The sequence below is a fragment of the Bombina bombina genome, chromosome 3 (genome assembly GCF_027579735.1).
Source record: "Bombina bombina isolate aBomBom1 chromosome 3, aBomBom1.pri, whole genome shotgun sequence".
Classification (NCBI taxonomy): Eukaryota; Metazoa; Chordata; class Amphibia; order Anura; family Bombinatoridae; genus Bombina; species Bombina bombina.
In genome coordinates, this window is record NC_069501.1 from 634,385,526 (window position 1) to 634,409,165 (window position 23,640).

At 40.9% G+C, this 23,640-nt stretch overlaps 1 protein-coding gene across 1 annotated transcript in view; it reads left to right on the plus strand.

Annotated features, from left to right (window-relative positions):
• LOC128651855 (uncharacterized) overlaps positions 1–23,640 on the plus strand; it is a 199,174-nt gene that overhangs the window by 125,553 nt on the left and 49,981 nt on the right. Inside the window, exon 7 of the mRNA XM_053704840.1 lies at positions 936–993. Coding sequence (XP_053560815.1) covers positions 936–993 — 58 coding nt within the window. The remainder of the gene's footprint in view (positions 1–935; positions 994–23,640) is intronic.

A 23,640-nucleotide genomic window follows, 5' to 3' on the forward strand; every position in this document is an offset into this window, starting at 1 on the left:
TTTTTTCTTTCATGATTCAGATAAAGCATGTTTGTAAACAACTTTCCAGTTTACTTCTATTATACATTTTGCTTCATTCTCTTGATATCCTTTCTTGAAGAAGCAGCAATGCATCACTGGAAACTAGTTGAACACATCAGCAAGCCAATCACAAGAGGCATATATGTGCAGCAACCAATCAGCAGCTAGCCCCCAGCTTCTGCGCCTACCTAGGTATACATTTCAGCAAAGCAAACCAAGAGAACAAAGCAAATTAGATGTAAAAAGTAATTTGGAAAGTTTGTTTAAAATTGTGTGCTCTATCTGAATCACAAAATCATTTGTTTGGGGTTTCATGTACCTTTAAGTGTTAGCTTTCTGTCCCTAAAACTTTAACTTTTTTTTTAAATATTCTAAAAATCAAACTTTTTATATCTGTACGGTTTAAAAAAAATATTTGACATTTTATAACTACTACTCAAATCACAGAGACACTTTCATGTTAACTTTTGTGATATTATGGCACTGCCTTATGAACACAAATAACTATTATCATTAGCTCAGTGGCACTTAAATGGGTTCGATATATTGGTCCCTAGGTTCCTCATGATATTGTATTTCACAGCATAAATATTATTAGCATGCTTTCCTACTCTATTTCAGTTAAGACCTATTTAGCAGTTTGATTTAGATATTTAATTTCTGAGGACTTTATAATGAACTAAAATAACTGATTTGAGTTTATGCAGATTTTAAGATCTCACCAACCTACAGATGTAAATTGTAAGGTCCATACATTTTTTTTAAAGTTATTACCATAATTACTTCTTCTAAACAGAAGACAATTGTTAGAAATATAAATGGCATAATATTCTTTCCTGTTTACAGCATACATTTTGTAGTCAAATAAAAGCAAATATTACTTTGTTTGCTAACTATGATTTTATTTCTGACAGGCATTATGTATACAGTGGTATCCACAGTGCTCCCCTATTCCAAGGTGCTCCAAATGCTGTGAGTATTTTTAACATATCCCATGTAAATTACATTTATTAATAGAAGTATTCTAAGGGCTAGATTTATCAAAGGGTGAATGCCCCTATTGGTTGCAGACTTGATCATTTGAGCCCTCAACTTATATTTATGAAGTATCAGTTTAAACCACAACTTCCTAAACCCACTCCGCCAACTCAGACTAAAATAACCCTTGACTGATATTACTGAGGTGATTGTCATGCCCTGCTCTATAGCAATTACTTGAGAACAGGAGCACTATTCCACCACTGTCAGCTTGTGCAAATTGCAATCCTTAGTAGACAGGTGGACCTTATTCTTTCATACACAAATGTACTGTATACCCATAATGCCCCAGCTCAAATGGAATTAACAAAAATGTTATTATTAATATTATTTATTCCTTTAAAAAGCTTTGATTTCACAACCTCTTAATATATATATACATATCCATCTTTAGACATGTATATGTATGTTTCTCTATCTATGTTAAAGCCCTTTGCATGCCTTTTTGTTTTCTAACACCTGAGACCTCATATCTTTAGACCCTTATAACTTTTGCGTGCAATACATTTTTTAAATAATTTTTATTAGATGGTGTTATTATGAGTGTAAAAACTTGCAATACAAGCGCAAACACCCAAGATAAACCCCTTCTCGCTTGCGTGTAACTGTTAGCGCTCAACAGGTAATGTGGCCCTATTATTGTAAATGTCAAGGCAAACATTAACACATTTTCTACATGCTCAAAATAAAGCAGTCTTTGTGACCTTTATATGTTTTTGTAGAAGAAAAACAATTGTACTGAATTGATGAGCTTAAAATCAAAGCCATCTAACATAAACTTCCCTTCAGCCTATTTATCTCTGCTTCAGTTTTCTTTTTTCTGACGTGACTCAGCATGACATCTCTATACTTGGATAATCGTCTACAAACATACTAATATTAGTTCATCCTTCATATACATGCACACATTTTTAAAGTAGCTGGCTTGTTGTTTTTTAATTAATATTATTAAATAAACAAGCTGGATATGGTCTTCCTCTTTGAAACCTAAAACCCATTCTCGCACGCTAACCCAAATTGCCATTAGCCCCCCATCCCTATTAACACATAACCCACCATGTAGCCCATTATAAAGTCCCCACTACACTATTAACCCCTAAACTGCCACACCCCCACATTGCAAAGTACCCACTACACTAATAACTCCTAACCCACCAAAACCACCATCGCAAACTACCCCTCTACACTACTAACCCATACACCTGCCACAACCCCACATTGCAAACTACCCCACTACTCTATTAACCCATAAACCGCCACAACCCCCATTGCAAACTACCACGCTACACTATTGACCTCTAAATCACCAGAATCCCCACCGCAAAATACCCACTAACATCTAAACCCCTAACCTAACACCCCTTAGGTGTTTTCCCCAAAAAAGCTAACCTTACCTGGAAAAAAACCTAGCTGTACCTGTAAAAAAGCTACCATTACAAAAAATAAAAAAAGCTACCATTACAGAACATAAAATAAAAAATACCATTACAGAAAAAAAATTACCAAAAAAGAAACAAAAACAGTTAAGCCTTTTCTAAAACTAAAGCCACACTTTAAAAAAAACACCCCAAAATAAAAAAAACGTATACTAATATAGTAGTAGCACCAAAAAGGGCTTTTTGTAGGCCATTGCCCTAAAGTGATTTAGCTCTTTTTAAAACAAAAAAACACACTAAACCATTTTACAAGTAACCCCACCCTCAAAAAGACTATCTAAAAAAAAACTACCATAAAAAGTGCACTGAGAAGGGCATTTAGCTCTTTTGCTGTCGAAAAACAAAAATCCCTAATCAAAAAAAGAAAAACACCCCAAATATCCTATCACTAAACCCCAAAGATGGTACTCACCAAAGTTGAATCTGGGTGGCAGCGTTCCATCTTTATCCCTGTGGTGGTCCATCATCATCCTGGCGGTGGCCTTCTATCTATCTAAAACGAGAAAAAAAAACCCAACTAATTTTAAAAGCTTTTTCTATTGGTTAATTTGAATTTGAAAATAAGTCAATAGGAATGCAAGGGTTCCCCTATGTAAAGGGAGTACCTTGCATTCAAAATTCAGTGTGTAACGGGTGACCGCATGAAGACGACGTTGGTGACGGAAGATGGATTAAGATAGAATAACACCTCCAGGAAGAAGATGGAGTGCTGTCGGGATGAAGATGGAGCTCCACCACCCAGATTCAACTTTGGTGAGTACCATCTTTAGGGGTTAGTGATATACAATGTTATTTATAAATAAGCAAACTATACGTTTTTTACTAAAAAAAACTCTGTATGGGCTACATAAATGGATTATCTACAAAACATTTATGCAAAGAAAAATCTAGTGTACAATGTCACTTTAAGCTGACTAAGATGTAGACCAGGGCCGGACTGGGACCAAAAATGGGCCCAGGCATTTTAGGGCAAAGCAGCCCACACCGTTTTTTATTGAACGGCACACATACACACACACGTATATGCATGTACACCTTACATACACACACTCATATGCCGGCACACCACACCACACATACATACACTCATATGCTGGCACACCACACACTCATATACACAAACACACACCATACATACACACACTCATATACACACTCACACCACACATACACACACTCATATGCATAAACACCACACATACACACATATGCATGCACACCACACATACACACAATCATAAGTACACACACCATACATACCACGCCATACATACCACGCTACACACATACACACACTCATATACACACACACTTATATGCACGCACACCACACACACACTCATATGCACGCACGCCACTATACTAAAACTATCAACACTTGAAGTTATTTTCCTTTAAAACATGAGCCCATTGAATCAAGTCAAGAAGCACATGGGAGAAGTCACTTCCTCTTTGATCACAGAAATAAGAATCAACCAAAATATGGATTGTACTTTCTCTTGTAAGGTGTATCCAGTCCACGGATTCATCCATTACTTGTGGGATATTCTCCTTCCCAACAGGAAGCTGCAAGAGGATCACCCACAGCAGAGCTGTCTATATAGCTCCTCCCCTAACTGCCACCTCCCAGTCATTCTCTTGCAGCTCTCGACAAGGGAAGTAGCTAGAGAGATGTGGTGCATTAATGTAGTTTATCTTCAATCAAAAGTTTATTATTTTCAAATGGTACCGGAGTTGTACTATTTTAGCCTCAGGCAGAAAGTTGAAGAAGAGTCTGCCTGTGGTTTTTTGATGATCTTAGCGGTTTGTAACTAAGATCCACTGCTGTTCTCACACATAACTGAAGAGATGGGTAACTTCAGCTGGGGGAATAGCGTGCAGGGTCTCCTGCTCTGAGGTATGTGCAGTTTTAAATTTTTCTAGAGAGATGATAAACTAGAAAATGCTGACAATACCGGATTTATTCAAGGTAAGCCTGATTACAGTGATTTAATAATGACTGGTATCATGCTTGCTGTAAAGGGTAATATTTTTGTTATTTACTCTCATTACTGAATAGATATAACGTTTGCTTGAGGTATATAAACGTTTATTACAATTTGGTGATAAAACTTTATTCTGGGGCCCAGTTTTCCACATGGCTGACTAGATTTTGCCTAGGGATAGTTTTTTAAGGCCCTCTCACTGTGAGTACAGGTTGGGAGGGGCCTATTTTAGCACCTAAATTGCGCAGTAGTTTTTGCAGCTTGAGACATCCAGCTTCCCTGAAGGAGTCCCCTGAACATATAGGACCTCTCTAAAGGGTTTTTGTGCCTTCCAAAGTCGTTGTATGGGCAGGTAGGAGCCACAGTAGAGCTGTGGCAGTTGCTTGTGACTGTTTAAAAACGTTTATATCGTTTTTTTTAATCCGGTTTTGAAACTAAGGGGTTAATCATCCATTTGCAAGTGGGTGCAATGCTATTTCAGTCTATTATACACACTGTAAAAATTTCGTAGATTTTACTGCTTTTTTCACTGTTTTGCAGTTTCTGTGATTGTTTTTTTCTCTTAAAGGCACAGTACCGTTTTTATTTTTTTGCTTGTTCACAGTTATTAAAGTGTTATCCAAGCTTGCTGGTCTCATTACTAGTCTGTTTAAACATGTCTGACATAGAGGAAACTCATTGTTCATTATGTTTAGAAGCCATTGTGGAACCCCCTCTTAGAATGTGTACCAAATGCACTGATTTTACTATAGATTACAAAGACCATATTCTGGCTTTAAAAAATTTATCACCAGAAGAAATTGACAAGGAGGAAGTTATGCCGTCTAACTCTCCCCACGTGTCAGAACCTATAAATCCCGCTCATGGGACGCCAAGTACATCTAGCGCGCCCTTTGCGTATACCTTGCAAGACATGGCGGCAGTTATGAATCATACCCTTACAGAGGTATTATCTAAACTGCCAGGATTGCAAGGAAAGCGAGACAGCTCTGGGACTAGAATAAATACAGAGCTCTCTGACGCTTTAGTGGCTATGTCTGATACACCCTCACAATGTACTGAAGCTGAAGCAGGGGAGCTTCAATCTGTGGGTGATTTTTCTGATTCAGGGAAGATACTTCAACCTGATTCTGATATGTCTACATTTAAATTTAAGCTTGAGCACCTCCGCATATTGCTCAGGGAGGTCTTAGCAACTCTGGACGACTGTGACACTATTGTAGTCCCAGAGAAATTATGTAGATTAGATAAATACTATGCAGTACCTACTTACACTGATGTTTTTCCAATCCCTAAGAGGTTTTCTGAAATTATTACTAAGGAATGGGATAGACCAGGTGTACCGTTCTCTCCCCCTCCTGTTTTTAAAAAGATATTTCCTATAGACGCCGCTACACGGGACTTATGGCAGACGGTCCCTAAGGTGGAGGGAGCTGTTTCTACTCCAGCTAAGCGTACCACTATCCCTGTCGAGGACAGTTGTGCTTTTCTAGATCCAATGGATAAAAAATTAGAGGGTTACCTTAAGAAAATTTTTATTCAACAAGGTTATATTCTCCAGCCTCTTACATGCATTGCCCCAGTCACTGCTGCTGCGGCTTTCTGGTTTGAGTCTCTAGAGGAGGCTCTACAGGTTGAAACCCTGTTGGAAGATATTATTGACAAGCTTAAGGCTCTTAAGCTAGCCAACTCATTTGTTTCTGACGCCGTTGTTCATTTAACCAAGCTAACGGCTCAAAATTCAGGTTTTGTTATTCAGGCGCGTAGGGCGCTATGGCTTAAATCCTGGTCAGCTGACGTGACTTCAAAGTCTAAACTTCTCAACATTCCCTTCAAAGGACAGATCCTATTCGGGCCTGGACTGAAGGAGATCATTTCTGACATCACTGGAGTAAAAAGGTCACGCCCTTCCTCAAGATAGGTCCAACAAATTAAGGACCAAACAGTCTAGTTTTCGGCCCTTTCGAAACTTCAAGAGTAGCGCAGCTTCAACTTCCTCTAACACAAAACAAGAGGGAACTTTTGCCCAGTCTAAGCCGGTCTGGAGACCTAACCAGGCTTGGAACAAGGGGAAACAGGCCAAAAAGCCTGCTGCTGCCTCTAAGACAGCATGAAGGAGCAGCCCCCGATCCGGAAATGGATCTAGTAGGGGGCAGACTCTCTCTCTTCGCCCAGGCTCGGGCAAGAGATGTCCAGGATCCCTGGGCATTGGAAATTGTGTCCAAGGGTTATCTTCTGGAATTCAAAACCTCTCCCCCAAAAGGGAGATTTCATCTCTCACTTTTATCTGCAAACCAGATAAAGAGAGAGGCATTCTTACATTGTGTTCAAGACCTCCTAGTTATGGGAGTGATCCACCCAGTTCCGCAGGAGGAACAGGGGCAGGGCTTCTATTCAAATCTGTTTGTAGTTCCCAAGAAAGAGGGAACATTCAGACCAATCTTAGATCTCAAGATCTTAAACAAATTTCTCAGAGTCCCATCCTTCAAGATGGAGACTATTCGAACCATCCTTCCTATGATCCAGGAGGGTCAATATATGACTACTGTAGACTTAAAGGATGCTTATCTTCACATCCCGATACACAAAGATCATCATCGTTTTCTCAGGTTTGCCTTTCTAGACAGGCACTACCAATTTGTGGCTCTTCCCTTCGGGTTGGCCACGGCACCAAGAATCTTTACAAAGGTTCTAGGGTCCCTCCTAGCGGTACTAAGGCCGCGGGGTATAGCAGTAGCCCCTTACTTAGACGACATTCTGATACAGGCGTCGACTTTTCAAATCGCCAGGTCCCATACGGACATTGTTCAGGCATTTATGAGGTCCCATGGGTGGAAGGTGAACGAAGAAAAGAGTTCTCTATCACCTCTAACAAAAGTTTCATTCCTAGGGACTCTGATAGATTCGTTAGAAATGAAGATTTACCTAACGAAGGCCAGATTGTCAAAACTTCTAGACTCTTGCCGTGTTCTTTATTCCACTTCTCGTCCTTCAGTGGCTCAGTGTATGGAAGTAATCGGTTTAATGGTAGCGGCAATGGACATAGTACAGTTTGCCCGCCTACATCTCAGACCACTGCAACTCTGCATGCTCAGTCAGTGGAATGGGGATTACACAGATTTGTCCCCTCTACTAAATCTGGATCAAGAAACCAGGGATTCTCTTCTCTGGTGGCTATCTCGGGTCCATCTGTCCAAGGGGATGAGCTTCCGCAGGCCAGATTGGACTATAGTAACGACAGATGCCAGCCTTCTGGGCTGGGGTGCAGTCTGGAACTCCCTGAAGGCTCAGGGCTCATGGACTAAGGAGGAGGCACTCCTTCCGATAAACATTCTGGAACTAAGAGCGATATTCAATGCTCTTCAGGCTTGGCCTCAGCTAGCTGTGGTCAGGTTCATCAGATTTCAGTCGGACAACATCATGACTGTAGCCTATATCAACCATCAGGGGGGGAACAAGGAGCCCCCTGGCAATGTTGGAGGTTTCAAAGATAATTCCATGGGCAGAGGTTCACTCTTGCCATCTCTCAGCTATCCATATCCCAGGAGTAGAGAACTGGGAGGTGGATTTTCTAAGTCGGGAGACTTTTCATCCGGGGGAGTGGGATCTCCATCCGGAAGGTATTTACACAGTTGATTCAACTTTGGGGCAAACCAGAACTGGATCTCATGGCGTCTCGTCAGAACGCCAAGCTTCCTTGTTACGGATCCAGGTCCAGGGATCCCAAGGCAGCGCTGATAGATGCTCTAGCAGCGTCTTGGTCCTTCAACCTGGCTTATGTGTTTCCACCGTTTCCTCTGCTCCCTCGTCTGATTGCCAAGATCAAGCAGGAGAGAGCTTTGGTGATTTTGATAGCACCTGCGTGGCCACGCAGGATTTGGTATGCAGATCTGGTGGACATGTCATCCTTTCCACCATGGACTCTGCCGCTGAGGCAGGACCTTCTACTTCAAGGTCCCTTCAAACATCCAAATCTAATTTCTCTGCGTCTGACTGCTTGGAGATTGAACGCTTGATTTTATCAAAGCGTGGTTTTTCCGAGTCAGTCATTGATACCTCAATTCAGGCTCGAAAGCCTGTCACCAGGAAAATTTATCATAAGATATGGTGTAAATATCTTCATTGGTGTGAATCCAAGAGTTACTCATGGAGTAAAGTCAGGATTCCCAGGATATTATCTTTTCTCCAAGAAGGATTGGAGAAGGGATTGTCAGCTAGTTCCTTAAAGGGACAGATTTCTGCTCTGTCTATTCTTTTGCACAAACATCTGGCGGATGTTCCAGACGTTCAGGCGTTTTGTCAGGCTTTAGTTAGAATCAAGCCTGTGTTTAAACCTGTTGCTCCGCCATGGAGTTTAAATTTAGTTCTTAAAGTTCTTCAAGGGGTTCCGTTTGAACCTCTGCATTCCATAGATATCAAGCTTTTATCTTGGAAAGTTCTGTTTTTGGTAGCTATCTCTTCGACTCGAAGAGTTTCAGAGTTATCTGCCTTGCAGTGTGATTCCCCTTATCTGATCTTCCATGCAGATAAGGTAGTATTGCGTACCAAACCTGGGTTTCTTCCTAAGGTGGTATCTAATAAGAATATCAATCAGGAGATTGTTGTTCCGTCACTGTGTCCTAATCCTTCTTCAAAGAAGGAATGTCTATTACACAATCTTGATGTAGTTCGTGCTTTAAAGTTTTATTTACAAGCTACTAAAGATTTTCGTCAAACATCTGCATTGTTTGTTGTCTACTCTGGACAGAGGAAAGGCCAAAAGGCTTCAGCAACTTCTCTTTCTTTTTGGTTAAGAAGTATAATCCGCTTAGCTTATGAGACTGCTGGCCAGCAGCCTCCTGAAAGAATTACAGCTCATTCCACTAGAGCGGTGGCTTCCACATGGGCTTTTAAAAATGAGGCTTCTGTTGAACAGATTTGTAAGGCGGCGACTTGGTCTTCGCTTCATACTTTTTCTAAATTCTACAAATTTGATACTTTTGCTTCTTCGGAGGCTATTTTTTGGAGAAAGGTCTTACAGGCAGTGGTGCCTTCCGTTTAAGCGCCTGCCTTGTCCCTCCCTTCATCCGTGTCCTATAGCTTTGGTATTGGTATCCCACAAGTAATGGATGAATCCATGGACTGGATACACCTTACAAGAGAAAACAAAATTTATGCTTACCTGATAAATTTATTTCTCTTGTGGTGTATCCAGTCCACGGCCCGCCCTGTCATTTTAAGGCAGGTGTTTTTTATTTTTAAACTACAGTCACCACTGCACCCTATAGTTTCTCCTTTCTCTTGCTTGTCTTCGGTCGAATGACTGGGAGGTGGCAGTTAGGGGAGGAGCTATATAGAAAGCTCTGCTGTGGGTGATCCTCTTGCAGCTTCCTATTGGGAAGGAGAATATCCCACAAGTAATGGATGAATCCGTGGACTGGATACACCACAAGAGAAATAAATTTATCAGGTAAGCATAAATTTTGTTTTTTAACATATTACATGAATAGTTTTTTTTTTTAGAAAAAGCAACCTTCAAAAACACATTAAATACTTATGTATGAGAGAGAAAAAAAAACAAATAAACATAAACAGAGGCCACTTATTACTAGTATGTTTTTTATTACTCATAATAATGCACAGTCTGATGATTATAGATAAATATTTATGCACAAACTAGAAAAAAAACAAGTATTTATTTTTAATATTTATATTACAGAGCTAAATTCTTTAGGGGACAGGGAACAAGGGGACAGTGTCACTGTCAAATCTAACTGTATTTTATTGCAAATATATAGCTTTATCTTACAATGATAAAAAAGTTATTTTTGCTATTAAAGAAAAAAAAACAAAACAGTGGTCACCACTTTAGACAGGTGGTATACAATGTACTGTTGTATGTGTGTGCACTTTTAAATCAACTTTATTTAGTGAGTATATTGTATGAAATTATCCTGATATTATTATTATGTATATCAAAGCCATATAAAAATTAATTTTCATTATGATATAAATTTTAAAAAATATATACCAAAGGTGGTTTGAATATTATACAAATAATCATGTGTGTGTGTGGACAGTGTGACATGTGTGCTATACCTATACAGCTGTTTTATCATATATCTTCACTATACTATAGACACACTCATATGCTGGCACACCACACACTCATATACACACACACACCATACATACACACACTCATATACACACACACCACACATACACACACTCATATACACACACACACCATACATACACACACTCATATACACACACACACCATACATACACACACTCATATACACACACACCACACATACACACACTCATATACACACACACCATACATACACACACTCATATACACACACACCACGCATACACACACTCATATGCTGGCACACCACACACTCATATACACATACACACACTCATATAACACACACACCACCACATACACACACTCATATGAAGTTTATAGTGTGCAGCCAGTGTGCATGTATAGTGAATATATATGTATCAAACAGCTGTATAGGTATAGCACAACATGTCAAACTGTCCACACACACACAGTGTCGATTTGTATAATATTCAAACCACCTGTGGTATATATTTTTTTTTAATATATATCATAATGAAAATTATTTTTATTGTATGGTTGATGATATCCATATTAGGATAATATAATCAGGATACAATTAAAATGTCAGGAGGATGAATATACTAAATTAAATAAGCACACACAATATAAGTTAACTAAGAGGCAATGTGCAATTCCATATGATAGGTTTTCAATGTCTAGTAACTCACTGTATTATACTTCTGTCTATTCTTACCCCTCTGAGTCTGCTGTCTTATTCAGTGTAATCTCATCTGCTTTAACTGGTGGTAAGATCTGCAGTGCTGACTGATTGAGCTCTGGCACTGTGACTGTGCACTCTATGCTGATGACGACTCAAGTCTGTCTGTGCTCTGCCCGCGCTGAGCACTCTCTGTCGTCATCCCAGTTCCACTAGCTGGTGCGCAGGTGCAGGCAGCCTGCTTCCCTCCTGGCGTCTCCACGTCAATCCCCGGCGGAGTAGGAGGACTGTCTGTGTGACAGTGACAGATGGCCATGGTGGCCGCGGCACTCGCACTGGCAGGCTATTTTATCCCTGGGACACTGGTCACCCGAAGTGGTCACCCAAGTCACTTCAGTGTCGTGCCACATCCAGAGCAGTTGCATGTATCTCTTTCTTGGCGTGCCCCTGCTTCAGTGCTGCACTTGAGCCCGGTATCAACAACAAAAACCTTTGAATATGGGCTTCATTAGGTGCAACACTGAGGCAGCGGCCGCCAAGAAAGAGAGATACATGCAACCGCTCTCTGGATGTGATACTGCAAAAAAGTGGCCCCACACAGGATGCTTCTGCCAGCTAGCAGGTTAACCTCTCTTCTTATTGCCGCACGCACGTCCGTGGGAGCCTAAGGGGGAGGGGGGCTGGTATTTCTGTAAGGGAAAGGTTGTCTTCTTGTTATGCGGCGGTGTCTTTGCAGGGACGGCCTCGGGGGCTAAGATAACTGCGCCCCGGCCCACCAGGCATTTGCCCGGAATGCCCGACGCTCAGTCTGGGCCTGATGTAGACTGTCCCTTTACATGCGGTTGCGTTCAAGCAATCACATTTACTTTCAAATTGTAATACAAAAATATGGGGAGAGTAAATTACTGCAAGTTGGCGCAAACAAATTTGCGGTAATTTAAAACATGTCGACGTTTCGGGTAGTAAACCAGCCTTTTTCAAGACAGCATATTAAAGTGCATATTATCAGTACAAGTGTTAATTTTCCTGTGAGAGTACTGACATGCCATAATTGAGGTATTCCTTTACTCCTCCTTCACTTAGAATCTTGGAGAAATTATCCTGAAGTCTCCCTGAGTGAAGCTGGAAAAGGGGTACTGGGTCTCAAGTCAGGTCTGACCTTCCAATAAATAATTAGATGGAAAATAATAAAATCTTGCCTGCAGTGCACTTCTTTCAACCTCTCTACTCAGAGGCTAAAAAACAACTAAGTGGGGAGAGGGGGTGGGAGGGAATAAAGCTCTTGTGAGGGTTCTTGGCCTCCTCCTAGTGACAGAAAATATATTCCAATCGTTATGAACAACCTGTGGACTATCCTCATCTTACGACAGAAATTTATTTTTTCTTATTTTCAGGTATTTGAGTGGAAAGGGCTCCAAAGTGTATATGTATATGTAATATATATAATAGTCACTAGTTTCAAGTTAAGTCCCATTAAAATCAGTGGCGCTGCAACTTTTTCAATGTAAAGGATAACCGCATAAAAACCACTTCAAAACTCAGAACAAACTAATTAAGGTGTAAAAACAAAACCCCTCCCTCTATAAAACAGTCCACTATAAAATATGTATATACAAACAGTCCTTCTTTGCAGCTCAAAACAAAGTCACCAGCGTTTGAAGCAAAAAACACCGGAGAATATCTTTCATGTGGTGTAGGCTTAGAAACGTGGCAGCGGATCGTTCACCAGATAACTGCAGCAGTTTCTCTCTCTAGTCTGGGTCCCTGGGCCATCAGCCTTCTCGTTACCACTCTGACCTCGACTCCTATCAGGGCAGGCGTTCCACTTTTCTCAGTAGCGGCGTAAGCCGTCTCGTAAACTGTCAGTTACTTCCGGATGACGTCAGGTAGTGACGTGGACCAATGGTATCCTCTGTGGGTCTGGGTAACACTGAGGTTTAGCTGGGAATAAGTAAATGTATAACAGACGAAAAGACCAGCAAACCTTCCAAGCGTTAGAATTCACAAAAATGTTTATTGCTTAAAGGAGATACATAAAAACAGCTTAAGAAGCAAAATGCCCCTGGTAATACAGGAGAAAAATCCCAGACCTACGCGTTTCGGCAGCCCACTGCCTTAATCATGGACTCAACTGAATAGTGAAAAAATAGCCCCTTAAATACACCTGAGTCCTCAGGTGTTACAACTACTAAATTACAATTTAAAGGGGACGTAGCCTGCATAGATTGAACAAAACTGACTTTTGATACACAGTAATTGAAAATACATATAAAAACATGTAAAGGGGAAATATTGAACAATTATAAAATTGGCATAATAACCCCAAGAAATCAAAAGAACCCCAAAACAGAGGAATATTCAAATATCAAAACATCCCTGGAAAAGATAACATTAAATAACAGCAGCTATAACATATATATGACCAGTGTACAATAGCACATGTAGAAATAGCCTACTGATAACTCATAACAAGTGTATAAGGGATCCCTATAAAGCTTAAAAATGCTAACATAGAAGAACAGGGCCTAACATTAGTTATTAGGCATACAAACTCTAAAGGGAGCAAAAAAAGAGAATTACATATACATATATTATCAGTGGATAAGTAGTGAGAGCTACATATAGGTAGCTATAATAAATAAAAATGTAATGCAATGTATACGGTATGCTGTCTTAGTGGGGAAGGAGAAATTATAAAACATGTGGGATAATTTGTATTTGATCTTGGGGATCACCAATAGTATATATCCATAGGGAAAGAATTAATGTTGGCGACACCAAAAATGAATTATTTTGCCATCTATATTAAAGCCTAATGGTCTTCTAGTCTGCATTCTAAAAATCCAGAAAGCTTCCTTGTACAATAATTTGTCCAATCTATCGGATGGAGGGTCTAATATGATCTATCACCTGCCATTTTAATGTGGCAACCATTTTATCATGATAATGAATAAAGTGTCTTGCAAGGTTGGAGCATTCAATATTGTTTTCAATATTCTTAAGGTGCTCTCTGATCCTGGTTCAGGCCTCCCTGGTGGTGCACCCAACTTACTGCTTTTTACATTGGGTGCAATCCACCAGATAGATTACAAAGGTAGAGTGGCAGTTGGTGTAGGAGTCAAGGTCATAAATCTTTTGAGTAACATATGACTGAAAATTATGTGCGGTTCGATGTGAAACCACAAGATATGCAATTACTGAAATGGCATCTATAGTGCCCCTTGACTTCCAACCAACTGCTCCTAGACACAGGACTTTGGCACAGCAAGCTAGGGGACAATGTATTGCCTAGTGTGCATCCCCTCCTTGAAATAAAGTTACAGCCTTGTGAAACAAAGTCCTTAAGGCTATCTTCAGCTGTGAGAATAGGGAGATGCTTTTTCACAATCTCACAAATAGCACCAAACTGCGCACTGTAGGAGGTTACAAAAATAGGTTTTGAAGCATTAAAGTTATTCTTCTTATATGCCTGAGAGCTTTGTTCAACAAGTAACTGCTTCCTGTCCATCCGACTAACCTCCAACAGGGCACGGCTTACCACCCTTCTATTTTAACCCCTATCAAGAAGGTTATTCACCATAGTCAGGCTTTCTTTCTCAAAATCTTGTTCATCTGTGCAATTCCTTTGTACACGGATGAACTGTCCTTTTGCTATGCCAAATCCTGTGTGTTTTGGGTGGTTGCTCTGACCATGTAATATGGCAATGGAAGCAATCGGTTTGGAGTATAAGGTAGTTTTGACACTACGCGTATCATTCTCTCATGACTTCCTGTCCAGATGAACAAGAGGTCATCGATGTATCTTTTGACCAGCTGAATGTCTGATTTAAACGGATTTCTATCTGCAAAAACGTGGCACACCTCCCACCAACCCATAAATAGGTTGGTATAGGCTGGAGCAAATTTTGCCCCCATGGCCGTACCATGCTTCTGAAGATAGAAAGTGCCGTTAAATTGGAAAAAGTTATGGGACAGCAGAAACTCAAGTGCCTGCAGCAAAAACCGCTTAAGGCAGTCATCGTAATTGCTAAAGGTATCTAACATGTATGTTACGGCCTCAAGGCCACTTGAGTGTGGTATGGCTGAATATAGGCCCACCACATCAACCTATTGTCCATTCCAAGCAGTCTGCTGCAGGCAATTCAAAAGGTGCTTGGTGTCCTTAAGGTATGAAGGGAGTTGGTACACTATGGGCTGGAGTTAAGACTCCACCCAGGTGGACATATTTTAAAAAGAGAACCAATTCCGGCCACAATGGGCCTCCCCTTCACCTTCTCCAGGGATTTATGGACCTTGGGAAGGTGATGAAAAATAGGGGTGATCGGATTCAATACATACAGAAAATCCACTGTGTCCTGATCCAAAATCCCCATCTCAATACCATCATCTAACATTGACACCATTTCTCTCCTGAAATTGTCTGTGGGATTGCATCTTAACACATGATATACATCTGTGTCCCCAAGCTGTCTATTAGCTTCCTGTATATAGGAAACTTTATCTTGTACCACAACACACACCCACCCTTATCTGCCTGCTTAATGATAATATCATCCCTGAGTTTGAGGGTTTCTAAGGCCAAGGCCTGGGCAGGAGTAAGATTAGGGTGGGGGTGTCGAGCTTTATGAGGTCTTCCTCCACCCAGTGGCGTAGCGTGGGTTGTCAGTGCCCAGGGCAAGGCAAGTATTGCGCCCCCCCCAACCCCATTTTAGATATGCTGCTTCTTCTTACATTTGGGACAAACCAAGCAAAGACCCAAGCCTGGTAGATCACATAAAGCAAGGGACACTGTCTCCTCTCCCACAAAATGCTCCCTTAACCATCTTTACTGGATAACTAACAGTTATTGCTGATGATACCCATATCCCCAAAATATGTCCCTTGTCATAAGCAGCTGCTAATCAGTAGTGCCTTACAAACAAAGCCATGAAAATAATATATTGGCAATACAAGAGGCAGTGGATGAAGCCTGCAAGCATTATGTGCTATCCCCCTGTGATCAAACCCTGTCTGCAGCTCTCCAGAGCTGGGCAAATATATACAATATTACATTTTAAGATTTATTCTCATTTTACACATGGGTGGAAAGCCCCCCTTAACCCCCATCTGGTGGTGACATGTCCTGATCTGTAAAACTTCATGGTACAAATACTGCAGACCACAGGGTGCACCCACCCCCACATTGCAGCAACCCATATTGTATATGTGGTGCAATAGGTTTTTGGTAAGTCGTTAAAAAGAGGAAAAGGGGACACACAGGTTGGCAGCTGTTACATAAGGTTGTCCCTGCTGGGCAGACTGTCTTTTGGGTGCCAATGACATATAAAAGTGGGGTATATATTCTACCTTACTAAATATAACAATTGTAAGTAATCAATATAAAAGGGGCATGGGACAGACAACCCAGCCTTACATACATATATGGGGGGAGGGTGTATGGTATTTAGGGGGTGCTGTTAAATTTATTTACTAACACAAATTATAGTTATTTTTTTTTACTTTAAATGCAGTAAGGGTGAGTTTAATGTAAATAAAAAAGGCAATGAGCACCCAAACCCTAAAAATCGGTAAAAGTCCACACCTCAGGAGTCCAGCAAGAAATAGATTCAAGAGGGTGAATTCATAGGACTTCTTTGATAGGAGACACACACAGTGAAATGCCTGGTGAGCAGCACAATCCTGGTGCCAGACAGCACACAAATCCCTAAATCTACTTCTGCCCTAGGAAGGTCATGGAGGGGAAAAATCAAATACAGGAAACAAGGCCTCATTTTTGTCAACTGTCACAAATATACTTTTTTTGTGCAAGGACAAGATGGCGTAAGTTGTAATCAGAATCCGGTCAAACATGAAAGTATGGTCTCTGATCACCCCACCATCCCACTAACTAGGTAACTGGGGTTAACAGAAAGGCAGAGCCCAGCCATGCTGCCACCAGTGCCACGGGTTTGAAAGAGATTTATTGCACTTTTTAAGGATTCCTCCCCCCCACCTCTGCTTAGAGATCCTTAAAAAGTGCCCCAGGCAATGCATGGCATTCTGGCTCTGGTTCCTTTGTTGGAAGGGAACTTAATTGTTGGGTAATAATAGAACCGTAATTAAGCTGCATTTTGCATGTTGCTAGTATCAGGCAAAAACAGGGCTATAAGTAAGTCTAGTCCTGACACCTTACCTTAGTCGCGGCATCACCACATTCCTGACGGGTCGCAGAACAGAGCTGGGGGGCCTGTCAGAATTTTTAGCCTCCCTTCTTCCCTTTGCTAAGTTGAGGCTGGAAGCGCCCCTCAGAATTATGCGCCTGTTGCCCCCTCCACGCTACGCCACTGCCTCCACCCTGTGGTGAAAAGCTTCTAGAAAAGGGCCTCTCTCTTTGGTGGGGTAGAAAATAGATTTAGGTTTAAAACCCCCATGCCTAATTTTAAGGAGGGATTCATCTATAGCGGTCTCCTGGGCAAGGCCATGTAACTGGAGATAGTCACATGCTTCATTAAAATCAACCAGGTCATAGAGCTTGGCAAAATCTTCATTTACACAAATGATGTCACTATTATTAGCCTCTCCAACTGACTCAATCTTCCAGAATAATTTTCTAAGTGTCAAATCTTGAACCATTTTATTAAGATCCACTATTGTGTTGAACAAATTAAATTTATTGGTGGGGATAAAACCCAAACCTAAACCTAGAACTTCATATTCCTCTTTAGTGAGTATAACTTTAGAAATATTTACAACATTCAAATTGCATACTTGTTCCTGCCTCCTCTTCTGTACCTTCCTGCCCCTCTGCCTCTTTGACCTCTTCCTACATTTCCTCCCCCTTCTCCTAAATTGGGGTCCCTGTAAAAAACCTGTTGATCCTTGCTTGTTATACTGGAAACAGCCTCAGGGGTTAGTCTTGATACCCCTCCATTATCACTAAGGAAAATTTGTCTCCTATGCTCAGACTGAGAAATTGCACTAGTATCATTAACAGGTTTTTTTATTAGAATTCCTGGTTATTATGGGATCTATACGGACATTACTACCAGTCTTAGATCTAACTGACTGGTCTACTTGTATTGTAGGATTTATAGGGGGAGCAGTTGTAACACCCTGTTGTGAACTACCTTCCTCTAAATGCTGTTTTTCAACTGAATGAGCTATATTCCTACCCCTAGATCTGGACCTATTATTAGTAGTAGTACTATGTGTATGCCAGGTGTAAACCCTATTGTGTGCATGATCGTCACTATACCTCATAAACTTCTTGAGTTTGAAATTATCCAATTCAACACAGAATTCATCCACAATGGGGCCTATTTATCATATGTCGGTCAGGCCTGATCCGACATTGCAGATCAGGTCCAACAGACATCGCTGAATGCGGAGAGCAATACACTCTCCATATTCAGCATTGCACCAGCAGCTCTTGTGAGCTGCTGGTGCAACGCCGCCCCCCTGCAGACTCGCGGCCAATTGGCCACCAGCAGGGGGGTGTCAATCAACCTGATCGTACTCGATCGGGTTTATTTCCGGCGATTCCTGTCCGCCGCATCAAAGCAGGCGGACAGGGTTATGGAGCAGTGGTCTTTAGACCGATGCTCCATAACTTGTGTTTCTGGCGAGTCTGAAGACTCACCAGAAACACGGGCCTTCAAGCTCCGTTCAGAGCTTGATAGATAGGCCCAAGAGTCTTTTAACAATAGATCCATATCCCCATATTTGGGGTGCATGGTAAAGTCATTCAGACGATTCTGTAAATCTATTAAATCCTCACGTGTTAACAGAGCTGTTTCTTTAAAAGTGATAATCAACTCCATTAGTTTCTTTGAGCATTCTGTCAAAATGTTATTCCATTTAATGATGAAAGTTGAATCATCTACTTGAAAGGTGGGATACTTATTCAAACGGATCCCCCTTGGAATTAAATCCATCATCAGATATTTTTCAAGGACCCGTTTGTCCCACCAAATTTTATATTCTTTAATTAAAGTCCGCTCCATTTGGAGGAAAATATCACTGATAGACAATGTCTCTTTTTGATTAACAAAAGTGTCCTCCATAGTTAGTCTGACCAAATCCATATTAGTAAGTGACTTTAGAGAAAACAGGTCACGATTCTCAATTTTAAGCAATAATCCCAGAGAGTAAGGGGCTGGATAAAACAACCAAAACTGGGAAGCCCGGTACCAGGCCACAGGGTATTATAACAACAAGTCAAATTGTCAAGCCGTAAGAGGGAAAAGAGAGGTAATACATGTATATAAAAACAGTCCTTCTTTGCAGCTCAAAACAAAGTCACCAGCATTATCCGTTTGAAGCAAAAAACACTCACCCGGAGAAGATCTTTCATGTGGTGTAGGCTTACGGCTAGATTTAGAGTTTGGCGGTAGCCGTCAAAACCAGCGTTAGGGGGTCCTAACGCTGGTTTTTTACCGCCCGCTGGTATTTGGAGTCAGTCATTAAAGGGTCTAACGCTCACTTTGCAGCCGCGACTTTTCCATACCGCAGATCCCCCTACGCCAATTGCGTATCCTATCTTTTCAATGGGATCTTTCTAACGCCGGTAGAAGAGTCGTGGCTGAAGTGAGCGTTAGAAATCTAACGACAAAACTCCAACCGCAGAAAAAAAACAGGAGTTAAGAGCTTTTTGGGCTAACGCCGGTTCAAAAAGCTCTTAACTACTGTGCTCTAAAGTACACTAACACCCATAAACTACCTATCTACCCCTAAACCGAGGTCCCCCCACATCGCCGCCACTCTATTAAATTTTTTAACCCCTAATCTGCCGACCGCACACCGCCGCCACCTACGTTATCCCTATGTACCCCTAATCTGCTGCCCCTAATACCGCCGACCCCTATATTATATTTATTAACCCCTAATCTGCCGCCCCCGCTATCGCTGACACCTGCATAGTTTTTTTAACCCCTAATCTGCCGCTCCGTACACCGCCGCAACCTACATTATACCTATGTACCCCTAATCTGCTGCCCCTAACACCGCCGACCCCTATATTATATTTATTAACCCCTAATCTGTCGCCCCCAACGTCGCCTCCACCTACCTACAATAATTAACCCCTAATCTGCCGACCGGACCTCACAGCTACTCTAATAAATGTATTAACCCCTAAAGCTAAGTCTAACCCTAACACTAACACCCCCTAAGTTAAATATAATTTAAATCTAACGAAATAAATTAACTCTTATTAAATAAATTATTCCTATTTAAAGCTAAATACTTACCTGTAAAATAAATCCTAATATAGCTACAATATAAATTATAATTATATTGTAGCTATTTTAGGATTAATATTTATTTTACAGGCAACTTTGTAATTATTTTAACCAGGTACAATAGCTATTAAATAGTTAATAACTATTTAATAGTTACCTAGTTAAAATAATTACAAAATTACCTGTAAAATAAATCCTAACCTAAGTTACAATTAAACCTAGCACTACACTATCAATAAATTAATTAAATAAAATACCTACAATTAAATCTAACACTACACTATCAATAAATTAATTACATGAAATACCTACAAATAAATACAATGAAATAAACTAACTAAAGTACAAAAAAATAAAAAAGAACTAAGTTACAAACATTAGAAAAATATTACAACAATTTTAAAACTAATTACACCTACTCTAAGCCCCCTAATAAAATAACAAAGCCCCCCAAAATAAAAAAATGCCCTACCCTATTCGAAAATTAAAATAGAAAAGCTCTTTTACCTTACCAGCCCTGAAAAGGGCCCTTTGCGGGGCATGCCCCAAAGAATTCAGCTCTTTTGCCTGTAAAAAAAAACATACAATACCCCCCCCAACATTACAACCCACCACCCACATACCCCTAATCTAACCCAAACCCCCCTTAAATAAACCTAACACTAAGCCCCTGAAGATCTCCCTACCTTGTCTTCACCACGCCGGGTTCACCGATCGATCCAGAAGAGCCTCCGATGTCTTGATCCAAGCCCAAGCGGGGGGCTGAAGATGTCCATGATCCGGCTGAAGTCTTCATCCAAGCGGGAGCTGAAGAGGTCCATGATCCGACTGAAGTCTTCTATCAAGCGGCATCTTCAATCTTCTTTCTTCCGGATCCATGTAGTTCATCCCGCCGACGCGGAACATCCATCTTCACCGACGACTTCCCGACGAATGACGGTTTCTTTAAGGGACGTCATCCAAGATGGCGTCCCTCTAATTCCGATTGGCTGATAGTATTCTATCAGCCAATCGGAATTAAGGTAGGAAAAATCTGATTGGCTGGTGGAATCAGCCAATCAGATTCAAGTTCAATCCGATTGGCTGATCCAATCAGCCAATCAGATTGAGCTTGCATTCTATTGGCTGTTCCGATCAGCCAATAGAATGCGAGCTCAATCCTATCAGCCAATCAGAATTCGAGGGACGCCATCTTGGATGACGTCCCTTAAAGGAACCGTCATTCGTCGGGAAGTCGTCGGTGAAGATGGATGTTCCGCGTCGGCGGGATGAACATGGATCCGGAAGAAAGAAGATTGAAGATGCCGCTTGATAGAAGACTTCAGCCGGATCATGGACCTCTTCAGCTCCCGCTTGGATGAAGACTTCAGTCGGATCATGGACCTCTTCAGCTCCCGCTTAGATGAAGACTTCAGCCGGATCATGGACCTCTTCAGCTCCCGCTTGGATCAAGACTTCAGCCGGATCATGGACATCTTCAGCCCCCCGCTTGGGCTTGGATGAAGACTTCGGAGGCTCTTCTGGACCTGTCGGTGAACCGGGTGTGGTGAAGACAAAGTAGGGAGATCTTCAGGGGCTTAGTGTTTATTTAAGGGGGGTTTGGGTTAGATTAGGGGTATGTGGGTGGTGGGTTGTAATGTTGGGGGGGGGTATTGTATGGGTTTTTTTTACAGGCAAAAGAGCTGAATTCTTTGGGGCATGCCCCGCAAAGGGCCCTTTTCAGGGCTGGTAAGGTAAAAGAGCTTTTCTATTTTAATTTTAGAATAGGGTAGGGCATTTTTTTATTTTGGGGGTCTTTGTTATTTTATTAGGGAGCTTAGAGTAGGTGTAATTAGTTTAAAATTGTTGTAATATTTTTCTAATGTTGGTAAATATTTTTTTATTTTTTGTAACTTAGTTCTTTTTTATTTTTTGTACTTTAGTTAGTTTATTTAATTGTATTTATTTGTAGGTATTGTATTTAATTAATTTATTGATAGTGTAGTGTTAGGTTTAATTGTAGGTAATTGTAGGTATTTTATTTAATTAATTTATTGATAGTGTAGTGTTAGGTTTAATTGTAACTTAGGTTAGGATTTATTTTACAGGTAATTTTGTAATTATTTTAACTAGGTAACTATTAAATAGTTATTAACTATTTAATAGCTATTGTACCTGGTTAAAATAAATACAAAGTTGCCTGTAAAATAAATATTAATCCTAAAATAGCTACAATATAATTATAATTTATATTGTAGCTATATTAGGGTTTATTTTACAGGTAAGTATTTAGCTTTAAATAGGAATAATTTATTTAATAAGAGTTAATTTATTTTGTTAGATTTACATGATATTTAACTTAGGGGGGTGTTAGGGTTAAGGTTAGACTTAGCTTTAGGGGTTAATAAATGTATTAGAGTAGCGGTGAGGTCCGGTCGGCAGATTAGGGGTTAATACTTGAAGTTAGGTGTTGGCGATGTTAGGGAGGGCAGATTAGGGGTTAATACTATTTATTATAGGGTTATTGAGGCGGGAGTGAGGCGGATTAGGGGTTAATACATTTATTATGGTAGCGGTGAGGTCCGGTCGGCAGATTAGGGGTTAATAATTGTAGGTAGGTGGCGGCGACGTTGGGGGCGGCAGGTTAGGGGTTAATAAATATAATATAGGGGTCGGCGGTGTTAGGGGCAGCAGATTAGGGGTTCATAGGGATAACGAAGGTTGCGGCGGTGTACGGAGCAGCAGATTAGGGGTTAAAAAAATATGCAGGTGTCAGCGATAGCGGGGGCGGCAGATTAGGGGTTAATAAGTGTAAGGTTAGGGGTGTTTAGACTCGGGGTACATGTAAGGGTGTTAGGTGCAGACATAGGAAGTGTTTCCCCATAGGAAACAATGGGGCTGCGTTAGGAGCTGAACGCTGCTTTTTTGCAGGTGTTTGGGTTTTTTTCAGCTCAAAATGCCACATTGTTTTCTATGGGGGAATCGTGCACGAGCACGTTTTTGAAGCTGGCCGCGTCCGTAAGCACCGCTGGTATTGAGAGTTGCAGTGGCGGTAAATATGCTATACGCTCCCTTTTTGGAGCCTAACGCAGCCCTTCTGTGAACTCTAAATACCAGTGGTATTTAAATGGTGCGGGAGAAAAAAAGCCAGCGTTAGCTACGCGGGTCGTTACCGACAAAA